Genomic DNA, 17,571 nt, shown 5'->3' on the forward strand with positions numbered 1-17,571 from the left:
CTTGACCTACCAATCTCTACTGCACACCTTCTAGTCTTGCTCACAATCTATCAACATGCCCGACAAAGACCTCCACGTCATTATCATCGGTGCTGGTGAGTAACCCCATAACCCGTTTCCTGGTGTCACAGTACTTAGCCGCTTCCAGGAATCACCGGCCTCATTGTGGCACAGGGCCTCAAGAGGGTATGTCTCTACTCAACAATTCTTGCATCTATACTAACACGGGCAGTTGGGGATCCGCTACTCAATATTTGAGAAAGAGGTCTGCCTCAACTACCGCAGCAATGAGTGGACAATGGCAATCCACTGGGCTTTGGACCGCCTGGAGAATATTGTGCCTCCTGAAGTCTTCTCCCAGATTCCACTTATCTCGTGTAACCCAGCCGTGCCCGTCGAGGCTGGTGGGCTTTATCCCATCATTCAGGCTGAGACGGGAAATCTACTCACTGGTGTCCCTTACGAAAAGGGGCTTCGCGTCTCGCGGAGCAGAATGAGAGCTCTCTGTGCAGAAGGTATTGAGGTTCAGTATGGTAAAAACCTGGTCGACGTCGCCTTCAACGAGTCTGGCCAAGGTGTCATTGCATCCTTTTCTGATGGGACAGTTGTCTCCGGTTCCATCATAGTTGGAGCAGATGGCCCTCGTTCCAAAGTTCGAGAGTTTGCTATGGGAAGCGTTGAGGAGGCTGCTGTCAGCAAATTCCCCATCTTCCATACAAACATGACCGTCTGCTACAACGATGCAGAGAAGGCCAAGTATGTGCGGCGAGACTACCCTACGAGCTTTCTAGCTCTAAGCAATCAGTCATTCCACGCCTTTCAGTCCAGTAGGTCACGGCACATGACCTGTTCTGCTCATCATCATTGATCTTCCACAGTCTCTAACATGCCAGATGGTCCCGATCACCCCGAGTCGTGGATCTTCCACATGGCCATGGCTTGGATGGGTGATTCTAATCACAAGCTCAGCTATCCTGAGCGGCTAGCCCTGCTCAAACAGCGAGCAGCAGGGATGGGTGAGCCCGCTCGATCGGCCTTTCTCTGGTTGCCCGAGGACACTGAAGTCCATAAAGCTGACATTAGCTACTGGATCACAAAGCCGTGGAACAACCACGATGGAAGGATCACGCTGATCGGCGATGCTGCCCACCCAATGCCACCATGTAAGTCAGCGTTTGTAACATACCACAGAGGCGCAGCACTGACAGGTTCTAGATCGTGGTCAAGGACTCAATCACTGCATCTGCGATACTTCCTACCTCATGGCTGGATTAGAGAGCGTCTTTCGCGGGGAAACGGAGCTCCACGATGCCATCGAGGTGTATGAGGCCGATGTGATCCCCCGTGGGCAAGAAGAGGTCAAATGCTCAGTCGAGAACGGCTACATGCTTCACGACTGGAAGAAGGTCGAGGCCAGCCCAGTCTTCACTCGGGGGTTCAAGCCGATGGAGGGACATGATTCAGAGCCTAAGGAGCAAGAGAATCTTGGTGAGAAACTCAAGGAAGCGGAAGAGATGAAGATCGCGATTTCTACCGAGGTTTAGTTATGGCTGTGATAGACGCACATATTTCTCACGGCTAGGGACCTGGCTGGACAATGAAAGAGAGAACGTGAGGACACAAAGTTTTAGACTGCAAGATATTCAAATTTCCAATATTATAGACCAAGAAAGTCCATCAAGTTCTTCAAATAATGATACCAAGAAGTGAATTATACGACCGTTCCAATATCGAAGAGAAGGGTCAAGAAATGTAGACCAAAGAAATTAACAGAATAATTAAGACAAAGCCCACTCATTAGAGACTAATTAAGGACAGTGACCAACGTTCAAAGCAGCGATTTGAGCACTTCACTCGTACATCTTTTCCACGAGATGATCTGTAAAGTTCCACAAAGCACCCGTCGAATGCGAGACAAAAGTGGCACCAGAGTACCAGGTACTCTTGTAGCCTTGGAGATCGTCAAGTTTACTGTAGAAGCCGTTTGAAATCTCATCTACTGGGACGTGCAGGTCAAAGGGAGCGTGACTCGAGTACGCCAGCAGCGCGGTAGGCTCAAACTTCTCTGTGTTGTTTCCAATAACGGAGAACTTGACTCTGTCAAAGGTACGCAGCATATCCTCTTTGACGGCCGAGTCGGGCATGTCCTCGTCGGAGCTGTAGCGAACTGCATAGAGGTCTGGTGCTTGAGTAGGAGACATCTCAAACAGCGCCGGGAGTTGGGGGAGATTCCATGGAGCATCTGGATCCGCATTCTGGTACCAAAAGCCCTCAGGAAGACCTTCAGCTCGAACAATGCCGACATACCATCCCGTTGCAGTGAACTTGCAGAAGAGCTCTTCCTCTCTATCACTTAGTCCGAATGGTTCCATGTTTCGCGCCATAGGCGGGATCGTGATGAGAAGTTTCTTTGCTCTGATGTTCACGACACCATCCGGGGTCTTAACTCTGAGCCGAACTCCCTTTGAGTCACGGCGAGCCTCAGAGACTGTAGAGCTCACAAAAACATCAGAGCCAAGGTATTTGTGTGACTTCTCGTAGAGCTCATAGTTATTCCCACGCACGGGAACGAGAGCCCCCTTAGATTCAGGGCTCATGACCTCCAAGTACCCGTTGTTGAGATACCTGAGAACGTACAGCGTTGCCAGATTCGGCAGGTCTCCGAGACCTTGAAGGTGAGAGAACACGTTGTAGGTGGTCTCCTCCAACTTGTACTTCTTCACCCAGTCTCGAAAGGGGAGGAGAAGATCCTTTGGGACCGGATCAGGGAGGCGAGTCGAGTAGTATAGGTATGGGTACTTGTCTGTCTGCTCTCGAATCCCTGACAGATCCATCGAGAAGTTCAAGTTCTTGAGAGTGCGGCCATTGCTGAAGTCGACGTAGCTTGTAGGCCCAAAGCCACCCTCGGGTATTGGGAAGTTGACAATGGGGATATCGAAGCTGGCAAACTGGTCTCTGGTGACTTGCTCGTCACCATAACCAATAACACCATAGTTGATGGTGATGTTGGTGTCAGGGACCTGATAGGTCACGGTATGACCTCCAAGAAGGTCGCCCTTCTCGATGAGGGCAACCTTCTTGCCCATCCTCCGCAGTTTGACAGCTGCAAACGTTCCAGAAGATCCTCCCCCGATGACGACGACATCCTTGTGAATAGTTCGACTAGGGCCGTTGGTCGACCTCGCAGAGGCAACGTCAGCAGTGGCAAGGCCGAGGCCGGCAAAGAGTGACAATGTAACGAGCGGTCTCATGCTGAATGGATGGTGCTGCAGGGACTTGGAAAGGAATGATGACAAGCGGATGACTATGGTGAGAAATATGGCCGGTGACGAGGCCTGTTTTGATGCTTTTCTATGCAGTGACACCCCTATTCTCAGTCGCTCTCGGGATGTCATTCTCGCGGCTCTGCATAAGCCCAGCTGCAACATTGTCGTGAAGCATTACGCCTCTGCAGTGATACGGCCCATCAAGCTTCATCTTGACCGCAACTTCATGAATGTTGGGCATCACTGGTTGACAGCCGGAGGTCGGGAGCCGGTTCAATATCTGGCTTCACGGAACCGAATAAAGAAGACAGATATTCCCGCTCCGACGCGCAGGGCGAGAATTGAATTATTGGTTTCTCGGTCATACAAGATGCAAAACAGCCTGCAATGCTTCAGCAGTGAAATTCCTAAACCCTGACAGAGTCCAGGTTCACGACTTGAACACAGGCTGCTGGCGTATGCCACCATGGATCCGAAAGACATTAACCCCCTCTCCCGGGAGATTGTCAAAGAGGCCGACCTGCTGGAGGGGCTACTATTCGAGGACGGGAAAGATGAGAGTCCTGAGGCGCTGTTATGGAATCATCCACCTCGTGGCTCCGATATTGAGAGGAGCCAGTCCAAGCTGCTCGGTCTCATCCAGAAGCTGAGCAGGACACTTCGAGGCCCGCAAGACTTCTTGCATGAGTTTGTTGCATCCAACTGGGACAAAGGCGCGCTTTACTGCCTTCTTGAGTGCCGTGTCTTGGATGAGATTCCCCTAGATGGCCAAGCGACTCTTGCTGAGCTCTCGGAAAAGACTGGGATACCAAGGGACAAGCTACTCCCCATGCTACGACTTGCGGCATGTGACCAGATACTCCTCGAGTCCTCAGAACAGGTCTTTCGTCATGGCGTGATCTCGCGCGAGCTGGTTCAAGATCCCGGCCTAAAGGCCTTTATCGGATTCCAGTGAGTATTCTGAAATGTTTAAGCAGTGTCTATGCTGATGAAAAATCAGACTCTTTGAAACGAGAGTAGCGAGTACTCATCTCGCAAACTCACTCAAGAAGCCCAACCCTACCTGGGCAGGCCACTCTGCCTTTAAACATGCGTGAGTGTCACACATAAACTCAAGAACAAGACGTTGACGGTTCCAGATTCGGACAGTCGATGTATAACTGGCACAGTAGTCATCCTGAAAATGGTGCCAGGTTTGCTGCTGCGATGCAAAGCGTCGCAGATTGTGAGTTTTGTCAAGACCAAAAATCCCAACATGCCCATTAACACCAATAGTTCTGGATCCCGGAAACCAACTCCTCGAGGCCTGGTTCAGCGAAAACCTCGAAAAGGCAACTTGCCCCAGAACCGTCATAGACCTTGTTCGCACGCCAGAAACAGCATCACGGTTCCTTCCAGAAAAGTTCCCTACGTTAGAGCTCGAGGTCCAGCAGCTCCCAAAAGACATCAGCCAATTCGCGCTCGAGGACGAATCAGAGACTCCTCACGTCTACCTCTTCAAGTCGATACTCTGGAACCTGCCAGATAGGGAGGTAATCTGCATCCTCAGCAATCTACTCGTCGCTACGAGAAGGTCCAAGAACTCCGTGATCCTGGTGAATGACCTCTTGTCTCCTCCGCCAGGCACCTTTGAGCCTCATGTAGACAAGGCATATCGAAGGCGAGATGTCACCGTCATGGCCATGCACAACGCCAAACTCCGCTCCAAGGATGAGTGGGATGCTATCTTTCGGAAATGTCATCCAGGCATCACGGACCCCAGGCAATCCAAGTATGATACCCTTCGTATTGGCATGACAAAGGGGTACACATCCCACAGTTGCCGTGCGCAATGGGAGCTGAAATTGACAGGGCGCTTGGTACCTGATGGAAGGTAGCCCACTGAGATATTCTTACGTTGCAAGCATGTTAGGCTTGAGCTCGTCTTTAAACGGGTAGTGCGTATCCAGTCAACTTGACATGATATACATACAGTCGTCTAATTCTATTCAATGACACCTCTGGCCTCTATGATGAATACATTCTTTGTTGCATGGCATTTTCAGCGCTGAGATGCGAAAACGCTTAGTTGTCCGCGGGTTGCTCAGGTGCTTCTTCTGTAGAAGGCTTCTTCCGTTGCAACAAGCAGTGTCGGCCCCATTTTCTCTTCAAGTGATCCGGAATGGCCTTGAGATCAGGGATCCACAAAGTCCTCGCCAGCAAATGCGTATTCGCGGCATCGAGGAATGGCTCGCACTTAACAATCTCCCAGTTCTCCTGGTCGGCGATGTAGTCGGGCTCATTTGGCGGCAGAGGGTCCCTCCGCTCAGGATACTGCGTGTCGACAAGGAACGAGCACGCACGAAGCTCCGTGTACTTGCCCACATCCTCCTCATTCTGGTCGTTCATGCCAGTTGTGGGCAGCCAAGTGCCGCTCCAGAACCCAAAGCCGGTCTCAGCCTCAGAGAACTCGCCAGGGAGGAGACCACGGAACTCGGAGCGAACAAACTTGGCGTGGATATCTCTGGGGAGGAAATAGGATGAAGGGAAGCGGTACCACTCCTTTCCAAGGCAAACCGTGTCCTCTTCGCGGCCCAGGGGCGCTGCTCCCTCGGCGCCCTCCCAAAGAGGAGAGTAGATGCTCATAGGTGCAGAGTACGCTGACCAAATACCGTACACTCGGAAGAGGGCGACATCAACTGACAGGATCATGGCAATGGTGACGAAGAAGAGCTTCAGGCGCGCCGGGATCTTTCCAATCAGTGTCTTGGGGTTAGAATTACCCAGAGCGGTGAGGATCATGTGCAGAGAGATGGCAGAGTTAAGCGCGAGGAAAGGATACGCCGGGTACATGAATCTCTCCTCCTTGTGCGGCTGCGAGCTGAAGATGCCGAGCCACATGTAGAAGGGGGCGAGGAACACAATAGTTCGCAGACCAGACTGGAATCCCTGAGCGGAAGGGGAAATGATCTTCTGGAGAATGAACAGAGGCAATGCCGCAAGAGCGAGGATGAACCAGATGTTGAAGTTCAAGGCCAGGTTCTTGAAGTAAAAGGTCCAGGGCTCGGTTCCATACAGCTCAGGGCCGCTGCTGGATGAGAAGATGTTGTACTTGACGATATTCCAAGTCACGACAACCTTTTGCTTGTAGAAGAAGAGGTTCACGATGAAATCGCTCGCCTAAAAAGATTGTAAGTCGTATTTTAGTCGAATGATTGAGGTCATCTTACCAGGAGTAGAATTGCAGAAACAACACCACGACCAACTCGGACAAAGGCTTCCCACCAGGCAATCTTGGTACCGAAAAGGACCAAGACAAGCTCCTCAAGCATAAAAGGCGCACAGAGAGCTGAGGCGAATGGCCATCCCAGGATTCCAGCTGCGGCAAACCAGAACATGCCCTGGGAGGTCTTGAGTCCGCCCCGCCAGTTCATGAAAGCTGCAGCTCCCAAAGTCACCAGGTACATGGCGAAGCTAGATGGGAGGAAAGCGGTGCTCGCGTGGAAGTTTCCAGGGCTCATTACAGTGGCAATGAGGTAGAAGAGACCAATGCGGCTGTTGAGCGTTGTGCTGGTGACCAAGAAGAGGACGGTCTGGCAGAGGGCGCACACAAAGGCCAATCCAAAGCGAATAAAGAAGAATTCGCCAACCTAATCGGTTCATCGTCAATTGATTCCCAATGGTAACTTCTTTCAAGAGCCGCTCATACCTTTGTCGAGTGTGGGAGTAGTCGTCGCACATTGCCCACAATAGCGTGTAGGCCGATATACAACCAACTCCGGATCGCATAGTCAGGCGAGTACTCCCACGTCTGAAGACCATAACCATGGGAAAGATAGTGAGTCGGCTCCCAGTAGTTAAAAGTCTCATCGCAGTCTTGAATCGGCGCAAACCAGGCGGAAACGAGGGCGGCGGCGAGGAACCAGTAAAAGGCAGAGATGGGCTGCATCGAGTAGGCGCTGGGAGCCCTAGGAAGAAGCCAGTTAGCACCTAGAAGCTCAAGCAGAAGCGCTCTGTATCTTACTTCTTCTTTGCATGGCTCGCCGACGGATGCACAAACTGCCGCCTCTGCGGCGCCGTGTTCGGAGCCATTGTTGTCGAGTGATGACGGTTACAGAGTGAGGAATGCTGTCGTCATGGTGGATTGGAGCTTCAACTGTTGGGGAGAATGGATGGAGACCCTTGCAATCATGCTAACGAATTTACCGAGGCTCTCACCGAGGTGAAGGGTAGTGGGGTGATGAACTAGCGCCATCGCGGGACCCACTCCTTATCGTTCACCTTGATTTTTTCTTTCCTGGCCGCTAAAGGGTCCTTGAAGTTGGCGCTCCTGGGCAACCCAGTTTCTTCCTCTCCAAGTTTTGCGCTGGCCTTGCGCTCAATCGAAACAGCTTTTTTCTTACTCACAACACTTATTATAACCTTTTAGAAAGAATCACTTCTGTTGTTTCTTTCTTTACTCTCTCATCAATCTTTACTCGCCCTGTCGCAACACTCTATGCTTTAAGGTCAACACAGTCTGAACACCGCTCCGCCTCGAGAACATGTCAGGCTTTCAGATTCCAGGCCTTGGCCAGGCCAAGCCAAATGAGACATTACCCCCTCTTCCTGCCGACGTCCTTGTTGCTGCCGCAAGTGTTCAAGGCACCGAGACCACGAACCCAGGCTCGACACCAGCACCCGCCGCCGAGCAAGCAAAGCCCTCCGAGGCCCAATCCACACCCGCAGCTGCAGAGCCCGAGTCCATGGTAATTGATCAACCCGAAAGCCCACCTTCCCTTACTGGTGCCCTCGAAGCCGCCCTTGGTGGTCTCGACAACACGCCCGCGCAACCAGCTCCTGCGGCGGCTACCGAGAACGTCCCACTCCAGAACGACCAAGGCGAGAACCCCGAGTGGGAGGTCGACTCCTCCCCTTACGAATCATCTTCAGAGTCGAGCAGCTCTGATTCCTCGGATGACGACTCCGATAATGAAGGATATGAACTCTTGGGTGTGGAGGAGACTGCCCGCTTGCTGATGCAGGCTGAGGGAGGTTCCGACGATGAGGGCGAAAGAGGAGGAAAGGGTTCCAGCTCTGCACAAGTCCGTACAAAGAACGAGGTAGCAGAAGAGGTCATTCCCAAGCCCGAGGTCACCATTACGCCGGAGATGAAGATCGAGGAGCTGGGAGTGATTGAGCACATCGTGGAGAGCATCATGCTCGTCAAGGCCATAACACCTGGAGAATACCAGGTGCTAGATACAGGCTCAGTTCTCTGCACTGCTGAGCGGGTCGTCATTGGCGCTGTCTCAGAGACGATAGGAAAGGTTCTCCAGCCCATGTACACCGTTCGCTTCTCATCAGAAGACGAGATTAAGGAGCTGGACCTCGAAGTCGGCACCAAGGTCTTCTACCCCGTCGATCACGCCTCATACGTCTTCACCGAGCCCCTCAAGAACATGAAGGGCTCCGACGCCAGCAACCTCCACGATGAGGAGGTCGGTGACGACGAGATGGAGTTCTCCGATGACGAGAAGGAGGCCGAGTACAAGCGAGCACTCAAGCAGAAGAAGAAGGACAAGTGGAAGAAGAACGACGCAAAGGCCGGCAGGGAGCCTCACCCGCTGCGACAAGAGACGCGACCGGACGGCGGTCTCAACTACGACGACGATGACGACGGTCCCTATAAGCCCCTCGCTCGACCGCCAGGTTACGGCAGCGGGCCTCCCACCACCGAGACATATGAGCCACCACCTGGCCGTAACTTCCAACGGGGCCGACGAGGTGACTTCAGGGGTGGCAGAGGAGGACGAGGTCGTGGTTCCGGCCGTGGCGGACGAGGAGGTTTCAACCAGCCCCGAGATGGCTACTCAATGCCCCCTCAAGGACATCAGCAGCAACACCAGCAACCTGCTCCTCCAGCGCAATGGGGCAACAACCAGCCTCCATCCCAAGGCGCTGCCGCACCAGCCGTGCCCAACTTTGGCTTCCAGTTTCCCGGCTGGCCTCAACCTCCTGCCCCAGCAAACACCGGCGCTGCTGGCGCTCCAGCTGTTCCTCCGCCGCCTCCTGGATGGCCAAACGCTCAGGGTCAACAGGGAGCGAACGGCGGAGCCTTTGTCAACCCTGCTTTCTTTGCTGCCTTGATGTCTACTATGCAGGCCCAGCAAAATGGTCAGTCGCCATGGGGACAACAGCAGCCCCCGAACAACGGGAACGGAGGTCAAGGTCAGTAATTAGAAGGGCCTACCAAATATTAAGCCAAAGAAGCATTCAGGGCGCTGGAGTTCTCGTCACGAGGTATTGGTTTTAGGGATAGACAAAAGCAAACACAATTTCAAATCAAATGTCAAGATATAATACCCAATCCATCGCTGCATGCACACACTTGTAGTTCATAGAAATGGTCTCGAATTGATAGTGATGCTCATCTAAAACTGAATCTACGTAATCTCGTATGCAAACCCGTCGCTCATAACCAATAATCTAGACACATGATCCGTAGGATGCATTTGTCCTCTAGCAAACCCAAATAACACGCCAAGGAATCTATCAACTCCTCTAGAGATCACCCCGATCCTCGGAACTGTCAGAGAAATCGTAGAAGCCCAGTTCATAGACCAGACCAAGAGTCATGCGGGCATGCTCAAGCATATGGTCGAAAGAAAGGTACTTGATGTTGTCGTCGGTGGTGTGGATATGAGGGTCGGAGTACTCAAAGGCAGACTCGATGACGAAGGCGGAGGGATAGCCGGCCTTGGAGGCGGAAGCATGGTCAGAGCAGGCATAGCCACACTTGGTCTCGACCCAGGGAATGTTGCAGTACTAGATAGAGGTTAGCGAAAGGACGTGGTATTGGGTTAAGGGTATACGAACCTCCTCAACGACGGTCTTGATGAAGGTAGTCAGACCAGGGTCGACAAAGTCGGTGATAACACCAACGCTCTCGGGCTGACCAGCGTCAAGGGTCTTCTGGACATAACCAGTCATGTCCTGCTGCAGCATAGCCTTGACGTCACGGCCGCTCTGCTCGTAGGACTGGAAAATGGCCTGGCTACCGAGCAGTCCACCCTCCTCGGCAGAGTACCAGTGGAACTCGATGGTGTTGGGAGCCTTGCCATCGACAACATCCTTGGAGTTGAGGAGAGCACGGAACACCTCCATGATGGTAACAGTACCGCTACCATCGTCATCCGCGCCAGGGGCGGCTAGGATAGAAGGCAGGAACAGGTTGATGGAGTCCTGGTGAGCGCCGATAACAACGGTGCTGTTAGACTGACCGGGAATGGTGGCGATGACCGAGTGCTGCTGCCAGGTGTGGGGGAAGCTCTCGGCGTAGACGGTATCCTGGGCGCCAGCGTCCTCGATGATCTGGTTCACCTTCTCAAGAACCCAGTCAGAGGACTGGAGACCGTACTGCGACTTGTAGTATCGGGTGTGGAAGCTGGTCAACTTTTCGAGATTGGTCTTCATGTTCTTCTTCTCGAGGTTCTTGGAGAGGCCGGCAACCTCATCCTGCTTGACGCACTTCTTGGGGAAGGAGACGGTCTGGGCGTTGAGGCGCGTGGAACCGAGCGATGGGGTATCAGTGATGTCCATGAAGCGCTGGCCATTCTATCGAGGTATTAGCGGACTTGTCGGCGTGCAACTATCGTGTCCTAGGACAGTATACGTACGCGACGCAGCTCCCACTTCTGCTCCTCAGTAACCCATTGGGTCTTGCCAGGCGCGGTCTCGATGAGGTAGAGCTCGTCAGGCTTGAGAATGACGTTATCGGCCTCGACGGTTTCGATGAACCGAGCGGAGATGGCGGGCAGACAAGCCGCCAGAAGAGAGGCTTGCGAGAACTTCATATTGATTAGGATGATAGGTTGTAGGGAAGATGATGCTAGGGGAAGGGAATGAAGGAGGAAAGATGGTTGAGAGAGGTTGATGGAGGAGCTGTCGGAGAAGCCTGGGATCGGAGGCAGCTTAAGCAGGTACCATGACAATCACGTAAGGTGCCTGCCGTTTTAGGCTCATGCATCGGCATGGCTTGGTCGTGTGACGCACCCGGAAGCTACGATGTGGAGACCCGGTTGCTATGCGGGGGGACCTGAGATCCATACCCGAGCATCTCACAATGTGCCTATCTGTAGGATTCATGGGCGAATGGATAGGTACCTAGCTATCGGGTACTCTGATAAACATCACTCTCCTCTCTCTCTTGTTCTCTTGTTAAACTTGTCAGGTTGCCATGTCTTTATTGGAATCTCACACCGAGGTTCCCATGAGACATCCTGAGGCCGCCGATAACGGTGGAGCATCAACAGGCCAATCAGATCGCCGGGATCAATGCGCCATGTGCGGCATCATGGGAACTGTCGAGGGAGCACTCATGTTAACAGTCATGGATCAATGTGCCTATTGGTGGGAGGATATAATGCATTTCATGGCCAATCATGATGGCTTTCTTTATTCCATGTCTGACAATAGCTTTGTCGAGCACGACCCCAAGGCTCAATGGCCACCTTCTTCCATCTTCAAAGGATGCATTCCGCCAAGTCTACTACCACTAAGTGCAACTTACATGTTACTATTCAATATATACAGAGGATATGAAACAATTGACACGACCATAGAGATCCCTTTCTCAGAGCTACATGCACAGAATATACATCTTCTGTCCACATATTAAGAGAGAACATGACGAGATACCATATTCGTTTCGTTCGTTGACATCCATTCATAGCCACCATCTCACATTCATGTCTTTCTTCCCTGTTGTCTAAGAAAAAGGCATATGTGGCATAGTCTTTTCATCTTCCCTTCAGTTCCCTTCCAAAATCGTCTTTGTTCACCTTCTTCATTCCAAAGCAGCACCATGAGAACAAGACATGGACGAAAGAAGCCCAAAAGGGTTTCTGGAAAGGTACCTTTGTTTACCGAGAGATCCATGCTCGCCAACCAAAGACAGTTTTGTTCAATGACTTCTTGGTGTTCGTGGTCTACCGACGCCTTTCATTATGGGCTCAAGGGGTTATGACCTTTGTTTGGGAGAAAGAAACTCCAAACGGTGCTAACAATGAGCAGACTTGGGGAGCATATTCGTGTGCTTCAAATCAGTCATAAAAGATGTCGTTCATCACTCAATCTCAGATCATCGCACAGCTCACCATCAAAAGCATATAGCAACAGCCGAGTTCTGGCAACTCACATTTTCCTACAATCTATACCCAAAACACTGGTTCCTTTCCCCCTTAACCATCACAATGCCTTCCAGAAGGAACACATCAGCTGGCCAGCCTGCAATCGTCACTCCGCCCGATACGCCCTTACGGCAGACCCGGGCTCGCTCGAAGCTCAGCAATGCCCCTCACCTCATGACTGGTCTCGATCATCGTGGACGAGCCGTTGACCCCCTTTCGACAGATCCCGAGAACATCATCTTTGATGATGTGGTCAGGAAGCTTCGTCGCAAGAAGAAGATCATCTTTCGGCACAGGGGCGAGACTCCCGAGTCTCCGACTGATAATGTCAAGGCTGCGAAGCGTGCCCAGCTGAAAAAGAAGGTTCCTGCCCTTTCCCCCGCATCGGTCGCTTCTTCTTCTCATTCTCGATCCACGTCCTCAAGCTCGTCCGATCCGGATTCAGACGGCGGAGTGCCCCTTCACCCTCGGTCCTCCTCCTCAAGCTCCTCCGACTCGGATGGTGTGCCCCTGACTTCGCGATCCCCGTCCGAGAGCTCTTCGGACCCAGATTCAGATGGCGGCGTGCCCCTCAATTCTCCAAGCCAGTCTTCGTCTTCTGGACTCGAGAGTGGCCATGCCACCTACGGCTCCTCAGCCTCCCCTCTCTCTCGCGGACCCCTCTTGTCCTCGGGTGCCTCCCACCATTCTGGTGCTTCTCACCACTCGGATCACTCCGGCTCTGGTCCCTCCGGTGCCGGTGCCGGTGCCGGTGCCAGTGCACCTTTGGGAGATGATGACCTGGGTTCGGCCAGCCAGCCTCGGCCTAGTCCCCCCATTCGGGGTACACCAAACCAACCCGAGTCCCGTGAAAGACTTCCACCTCGGGTCCCTTGCCCTACCCCTGCCTCAGATGCCAGCGAGGGCACTCCGATGGAGGACGGCATCGAAACGATCAAGAGCTGTCCCCTTCTTCCTAGTAACGCTGTCCAAGGTTTCGAGTTTCGGAATTGGCTTTCGAGCCGATTTAGTGAGCCACCCACAAGGAAGCCCAGTCCGGAAGATGTCAGGTTGACTACCGTCGACAAGGCCGGTAGCATCGTTGCCGTGGCAGGTGATTCCAACCCACCAACATTCTCCGACGATGGCGAGGACCAACTACCTCGGGCAACCACACGTCGCACCCGGGCCGGCTGCGCTGGTGAGTCTCTCCGTAAGCGACGACGATCTAAAGACGACGGCAGCGATCCCCAGGCAATCAAGAAGCCCCGAATGGAGGAGCCTATCTCCTTCTCTCGCACGTTCAGTCTTCCCTACGATGATGACCAGAGCGATATCGCGCCCCAAATGCTCGACCGCGTTGAGGAGGAGGAGGAGGATATTTTCTACTCCCCAACGTACGATATCCCCGTCACCGAGCAGAGCGACATCAACCCGATCCCTTCACCGGTGCTTACCACTACCAAGATCCCCGGGCTTGCCTTCCTGGAGACCCAGAATGTAAGCATCACCACTGACAACGCGAGCCCAAAGGTTCTAACACCTATTGAGGCCCCAGCTGATTTCGACAGCGAGATTCCGGGGCTCTACGGGTCTGGCAAGAGACCGCGTCTGCACTATGACTGGTATGAGCAGTACCATAGGTTTGGCCCCGATTGCCAAAAGGTCCACGGCTGCCAACACGACCAATTCTGCCACGAGTGTCACGCCGACTGGCACAAGGCCTGGTCCCATTTCTTCAAGAGACAGGATGAGGTAGACGCTGAGGTGGCTGCGACGGCCAACTATGACATCCGCAAGGGGTATTTGGGAACGGCACTGGGATTCGAGCATAGTCCAAAGCCGGTGATTGAACCAATCGCTCCCCGTGGGGGCAAGATACGAACCCATCCTGCTCGGATCGCCAAGGAGAAGCTGGCTCTGACGAAGAAGATGGCAGAGTCAGGTTGAAAGAAGGGTGAAGGATCTGGGTGTGCATCGGATTGGAGTTCATGGGTTGCTTCTGCTTGCTTTGAATAATTAGACTTGGTGTTCGTTATATCATTAAACTGGGAGTTCATAGAGAGGATAATAACTGGTTTTGACTTACACTTCTCGCCTTTCCAATACCTCCCATGCTTTTGCGTCTTGCTCGTGGATTAAAAATGGCCACGCGGAGTCTGGGCTCATAGTCCCATGTCCTCGTCGCTCGCCTCATCAGACTCCCGACCGCCACGTTCTTCATCTTCCTCTCTTCGTGACACTTCCACACTCGCACCAATCTTTCTCACTCCCTCAACAACACCAATGACAAAGCCTCTGCTCTCCGCAAGCTCCATAGCGCCCACTCCTCGCAAACTCATGACGCCATCCACGCCGCTCTCCAGCTGAGCCGTACTAGACCGCATCTTGGCAGCTCTCACCTCCTGCAAGTCACGTAGAAGAGACCGCACCTCGGATGAGGATGTGATGTCATCTTGGGCGTGTGCGAGGAGCATCTCTGCGACCTCAAACCAGTGGTAGGGCAAGGCTCCTGGAGGTGCTTCTGAGGTGCAAGACGGCAAAAACGGTGGTGACAAAACAGTATCATCCATTCCAAACGGGTTTAATCTTCGCGCATTTCCTTGGCCGTCCGCTCGCACAGGTGGTGGTGGGGGCGGCGCCCAGCCCTTGGGGTCGATATTGATTTCGTGATTGATGATGTCGCGCAACGAGTCGGGATGGAGCCAAGGCGGAGGTACGATATTCGCTCGTCTCTGCTTCTTGAGTAGGATTGCAAGCCATAGCGGCAAATTACTTCGATGCGGCGGTCGAAGAGTCGGTGTTGAGCCCTGTGCACGAGGTCAGAAGCCAAGCATCAACGCGACGGGGGCGCGCTCACACCAAGAAGATCAATGCTCTCGAGGCGCTGACGGGGAACTACGGTGACGAGCTCCATTTCGCACAGAAAAGCGACCTCGGAGGGGATCAACCCTGAGGGTAGCGGCAATGCCATTTCGGTCGACGATTTCGAGGTCTGAAGTTGGTCAAGTTGAGTTGATGGAGGAATTTCACAAGCTACAAAAAGCTGCCCCTCTTCGCGTTGGATGTTGCATTGACCGAGTCAACCCCACCATGGCTGCAGCCATCCATTCTATCTATTGTCGATTGGACTCGATCTGTGACTTGAGCAATCATTTCTCATTTCGCCGGCTTTGTCTTGAGAGACCTTGAGATCTTTATCCTGAACATGAAAATTGTCAACTGCTTCAATTTTGCTGAAGCTTTTATAACGGCCGGTGGTCAAGTGTTCTGCTCTCCTCTTACACCTGAAGTATAAACTCAGATGTTTGTCAAAGAACGAGGTAGATAATCCCGTTTTGTTTCATACGTTTGACGGTTTATTGTTCCCCATTAAACACGAACATTCTAGAACCGTTATAAACGCGCCCTTCAGCTGTCAAATGTGACTTGACACTGTCTTGCCCAATGTACCACTCTGTACTCCAAGTACATGTAGTAGGTCAGCCGAGGACCATTCAAGCTTACCCTCTCCCAAGCAACACGTGAAGATGCATCTATACATTTTCAACAACTCATGTCATCTATACATCCATGATAAAACACCTGATGGCCCTTTTCTGCTTGACCGAGTGCGTCATCGGCGTGTGCAGGGTAGCGTCGGTCCCCCACCTCCGATGTGGGGCCGCCGTGTAAAGGGCGCGGCCAACATCGAGACCAGAGTATAAGTAAATCATTGAGTGAGATGCTACTTTTCACTAACACCAATTGTACTAGTCACTTCTCTCCTGAAGCTACAGTCACTACTTAACAATCCAATCATGGCCTCCCACAAGGACCTCCCGCCTGTCTCCTCCCCATCCCTCATCCTCGCAAACCCCACCTCCGAGGAGCGCCTCCGCGTCTGGAAGGCCACCCACCCCCATTGGGGCCCTGCTCTTACGATTGAAGACTATATCCGTCGTGAGGATGACAACCTGGAAGCTCCTCTTGCTCGGGACGGTGGTGTCACCAGCTGGATCTTGACTGACGGCAACCTTCCCGTTGATGGCCGCCCAATCCTGTCTTCCTGCGAGACATACAAGAAGAGAGCTCTTGTGTCTAGCAAGGAGGGCGCTGTTAGAGAGGGTACTGCCTATGGTGTGGCCAGCGTCTTTACCTTTGTCGAGTGCCGAGGAAAGGGATACGCTAGCAAGATGATGTCCTTGCTCGCGGAGGAACTCCGAGGCAGACAGCAGAAGAACCAAGGAGATGCCGACTTCTCAGTTCTTTGGTCAGACGTAGGCAAGAAGTTTTACAATGCCGTTGGATGGAAGCCCTTTGAGAGCACATACCTCGAGCTCCCAGCCACCAAGAACGAGTCAACGTCCAACTCGGCCCTGAAGCTCATCACCGTGGATGACCTCCCCGCGCTGGCAGACCGAGATGATAAGCTCATCCGAAACAAGATTGCCTCCTCATCCTCTCAGATCCGCGCTGCTGTACTACCCGACCTCACAACCCTTAGGTGGCACCTTCACCGCGAGAACTTCATGTGCAAGCATATCTTCTCTCGTATTCCTTCTACCCACGGCGCAATCTACACGCCCCCCGACGCTCCCAACTCGAGAATTTGGGCGATCTGGACCCGAAGCTTTTACGGAGGCCTGGAGAAGCCAGAGAAGAATACTATTCACGTCATCCGCTTGGTGATTGAGGATGAGAGCATCTCAGACGAAGCGCTTGCTGTTGGTCTCCGAGCCATTGGGAACGCTGCTCAGAAGGAAGCTGCCGAGTGGTTGTGCTCCAAGGTGGAGATCTGGAACCCCGAGGATCGGATCCGACGGGTGACTGAAGGGATTCAGGAGCTTGGAGCCAAGTTTATCGTCAGAGAGAGTGAGAACCTTGCCAGCATGCATTGGTTCGGAGAGAACTCAATCGAGGAGGTTGAGTGGGTTGCCAATGAGAAGTTTGCTTGGTGCTAAGCCTGGTAGCTTATTATTGGGAATTGGCCACAATAGACTTGGAAAAGAATAGACAAGAGGTGTTAGGTAGACCAACGAGATTCATAAGCATTCGTCATCTCTACGATCTATCTTCTGTTCTACGTGTTGTTCCCATTTTCCACTCCCGCCCGCTCCCCTTTTCATAATCACATCACATCAAGCCGTAATCACAGGTGTATCATAAACATGCCAGGCCAACGCCTTCCCGCTCCC

The 17,571-nt window shown here is 52.8% G+C and overlaps 9 protein-coding genes across 9 annotated transcripts; 5 read left to right on the forward strand and 4 right to left on the reverse strand.

Moving 5' to 3' along the window:
- Positions 1-55: 55 nt before the first annotated feature.
- On the forward strand, positions 56-1,544 carry LRP88_13913 (FAD-dependent oxidoreductase; the record flags this gene model as incomplete). The annotated part of the gene is made up of 5 exons (XM_083250269.1): positions 56-95; positions 149-186; positions 260-827; positions 894-1,163; positions 1,216-1,544. 5 exons carry the CDS (start codon positions 56-58, stop codon positions 1,542-1,544), a joined length of 1,245 nt encoding a protein of 414 aa, XP_083094603.1.
- Positions 1,545-1,850: 306 nt separating this feature from the next.
- LRP88_13914 (uncharacterized protein) lies at positions 1,851-3,251 on the reverse strand (the record flags this gene model as incomplete). The annotated part of the gene is made up of 1 exon (XM_083250270.1): positions 1,851-3,251. The coding sequence occupies one exon, from the start codon at positions 3,249-3,251 to the stop codon at positions 1,851-1,853; it is 1,401 nt and encodes a 466-aa protein (XP_083094604.1).
- Positions 3,252-3,653: 402 nt separating this feature from the next.
- On the forward strand, positions 3,654-5,133 carry LRP88_13915 (uncharacterized protein; the record flags this gene model as incomplete). Its single annotated transcript, XM_083250271.1, has 6 exons — positions 3,654-3,664; positions 3,714-4,217; positions 4,267-4,359; positions 4,439-4,491; positions 4,542-5,070; positions 5,118-5,133. 6 exons carry the CDS (start codon positions 3,654-3,656, stop codon positions 5,131-5,133), a joined length of 1,206 nt encoding a protein of 401 aa, XP_083094605.1.
- Positions 5,134-5,330: 197 nt separating this feature from the next.
- LRP88_13916 (dolichyl-P-Man:Man(6)GlcNAc(2)-PP-dolichol alpha-1,2-mannosyltransferase) lies at positions 5,331-7,337 on the reverse strand (the record flags this gene model as incomplete). Its single annotated transcript, XM_083250272.1, has 4 exons — positions 5,331-6,425; positions 6,476-6,895; positions 6,955-7,213; positions 7,270-7,337. 4 exons carry the CDS (start codon positions 7,335-7,337, stop codon positions 5,331-5,333), a joined length of 1,842 nt encoding a protein of 613 aa, XP_083094606.1.
- Positions 7,338-7,789: 452 nt separating this feature from the next.
- On the forward strand, positions 7,790-9,463 carry LRP88_13917 (Gar1/Naf1 RNA binding region-domain-containing protein; the record flags this gene model as incomplete). The annotated part of the gene is made up of 1 exon (XM_083250273.1): positions 7,790-9,463. The coding sequence occupies one exon, from the start codon at positions 7,790-7,792 to the stop codon at positions 9,461-9,463; it is 1,674 nt and encodes a 557-aa protein (XP_083094607.1).
- Positions 9,464-9,788: 325 nt separating this feature from the next.
- On the reverse strand, positions 9,789-11,080 carry LRP88_13918 (putative aminopeptidase; the record flags this gene model as incomplete). Its single annotated transcript, XM_083250274.1, has 3 exons — positions 9,789-10,052; positions 10,104-10,841; positions 10,904-11,080. The coding sequence occupies 3 exons, from the start codon at positions 11,078-11,080 to the stop codon at positions 9,789-9,791; spliced, it is 1,179 nt and encodes a 392-aa protein (XP_083094608.1).
- A 1,398-nt stretch (positions 11,081-12,478) lies between these two features.
- LRP88_13919 (uncharacterized protein) lies at positions 12,479-14,344 on the forward strand (the record flags this gene model as incomplete). Its single annotated transcript, XM_083250275.1, has 1 exon — positions 12,479-14,344. The coding sequence occupies one exon, from the start codon at positions 12,479-12,481 to the stop codon at positions 14,342-14,344; it is 1,866 nt and encodes a 621-aa protein (XP_083094609.1).
- Positions 14,345-14,559: 215 nt separating this feature from the next.
- On the reverse strand, positions 14,560-15,368 carry LRP88_13920 (DNA replication protein PSF2; the record flags this gene model as incomplete). The annotated part of the gene is made up of 2 exons (XM_083250276.1): positions 14,560-15,204; positions 15,255-15,368. The coding sequence occupies 2 exons, from the start codon at positions 15,366-15,368 to the stop codon at positions 14,560-14,562; spliced, it is 759 nt and encodes a 252-aa protein (XP_083094610.1).
- Positions 15,369-16,194: 826 nt separating this feature from the next.
- LRP88_13921 (uncharacterized protein) lies at positions 16,195-17,337 on the forward strand (the record flags this gene model as incomplete). The annotated part of the gene is made up of 1 exon (XM_083250277.1): positions 16,195-17,337. One exon carries the CDS (start codon positions 16,195-16,197, stop codon positions 17,335-17,337), a length of 1,143 nt encoding a protein of 380 aa, XP_083094611.1.
- Between the last annotated feature and the right edge of the window lie 234 nt (positions 17,338-17,571).

Source organism: Fusarium phalaenopsidis (assembly GCF_050370095.1).
Source record: "Fusarium phalaenopsidis strain FUZ10S chromosome Unknown contig_32332, whole genome shotgun sequence".
In the NCBI taxonomy this organism is placed as follows: Eukaryota; Fungi; Ascomycota; class Sordariomycetes; order Hypocreales; family Nectriaceae; genus Fusarium; species Fusarium phalaenopsidis.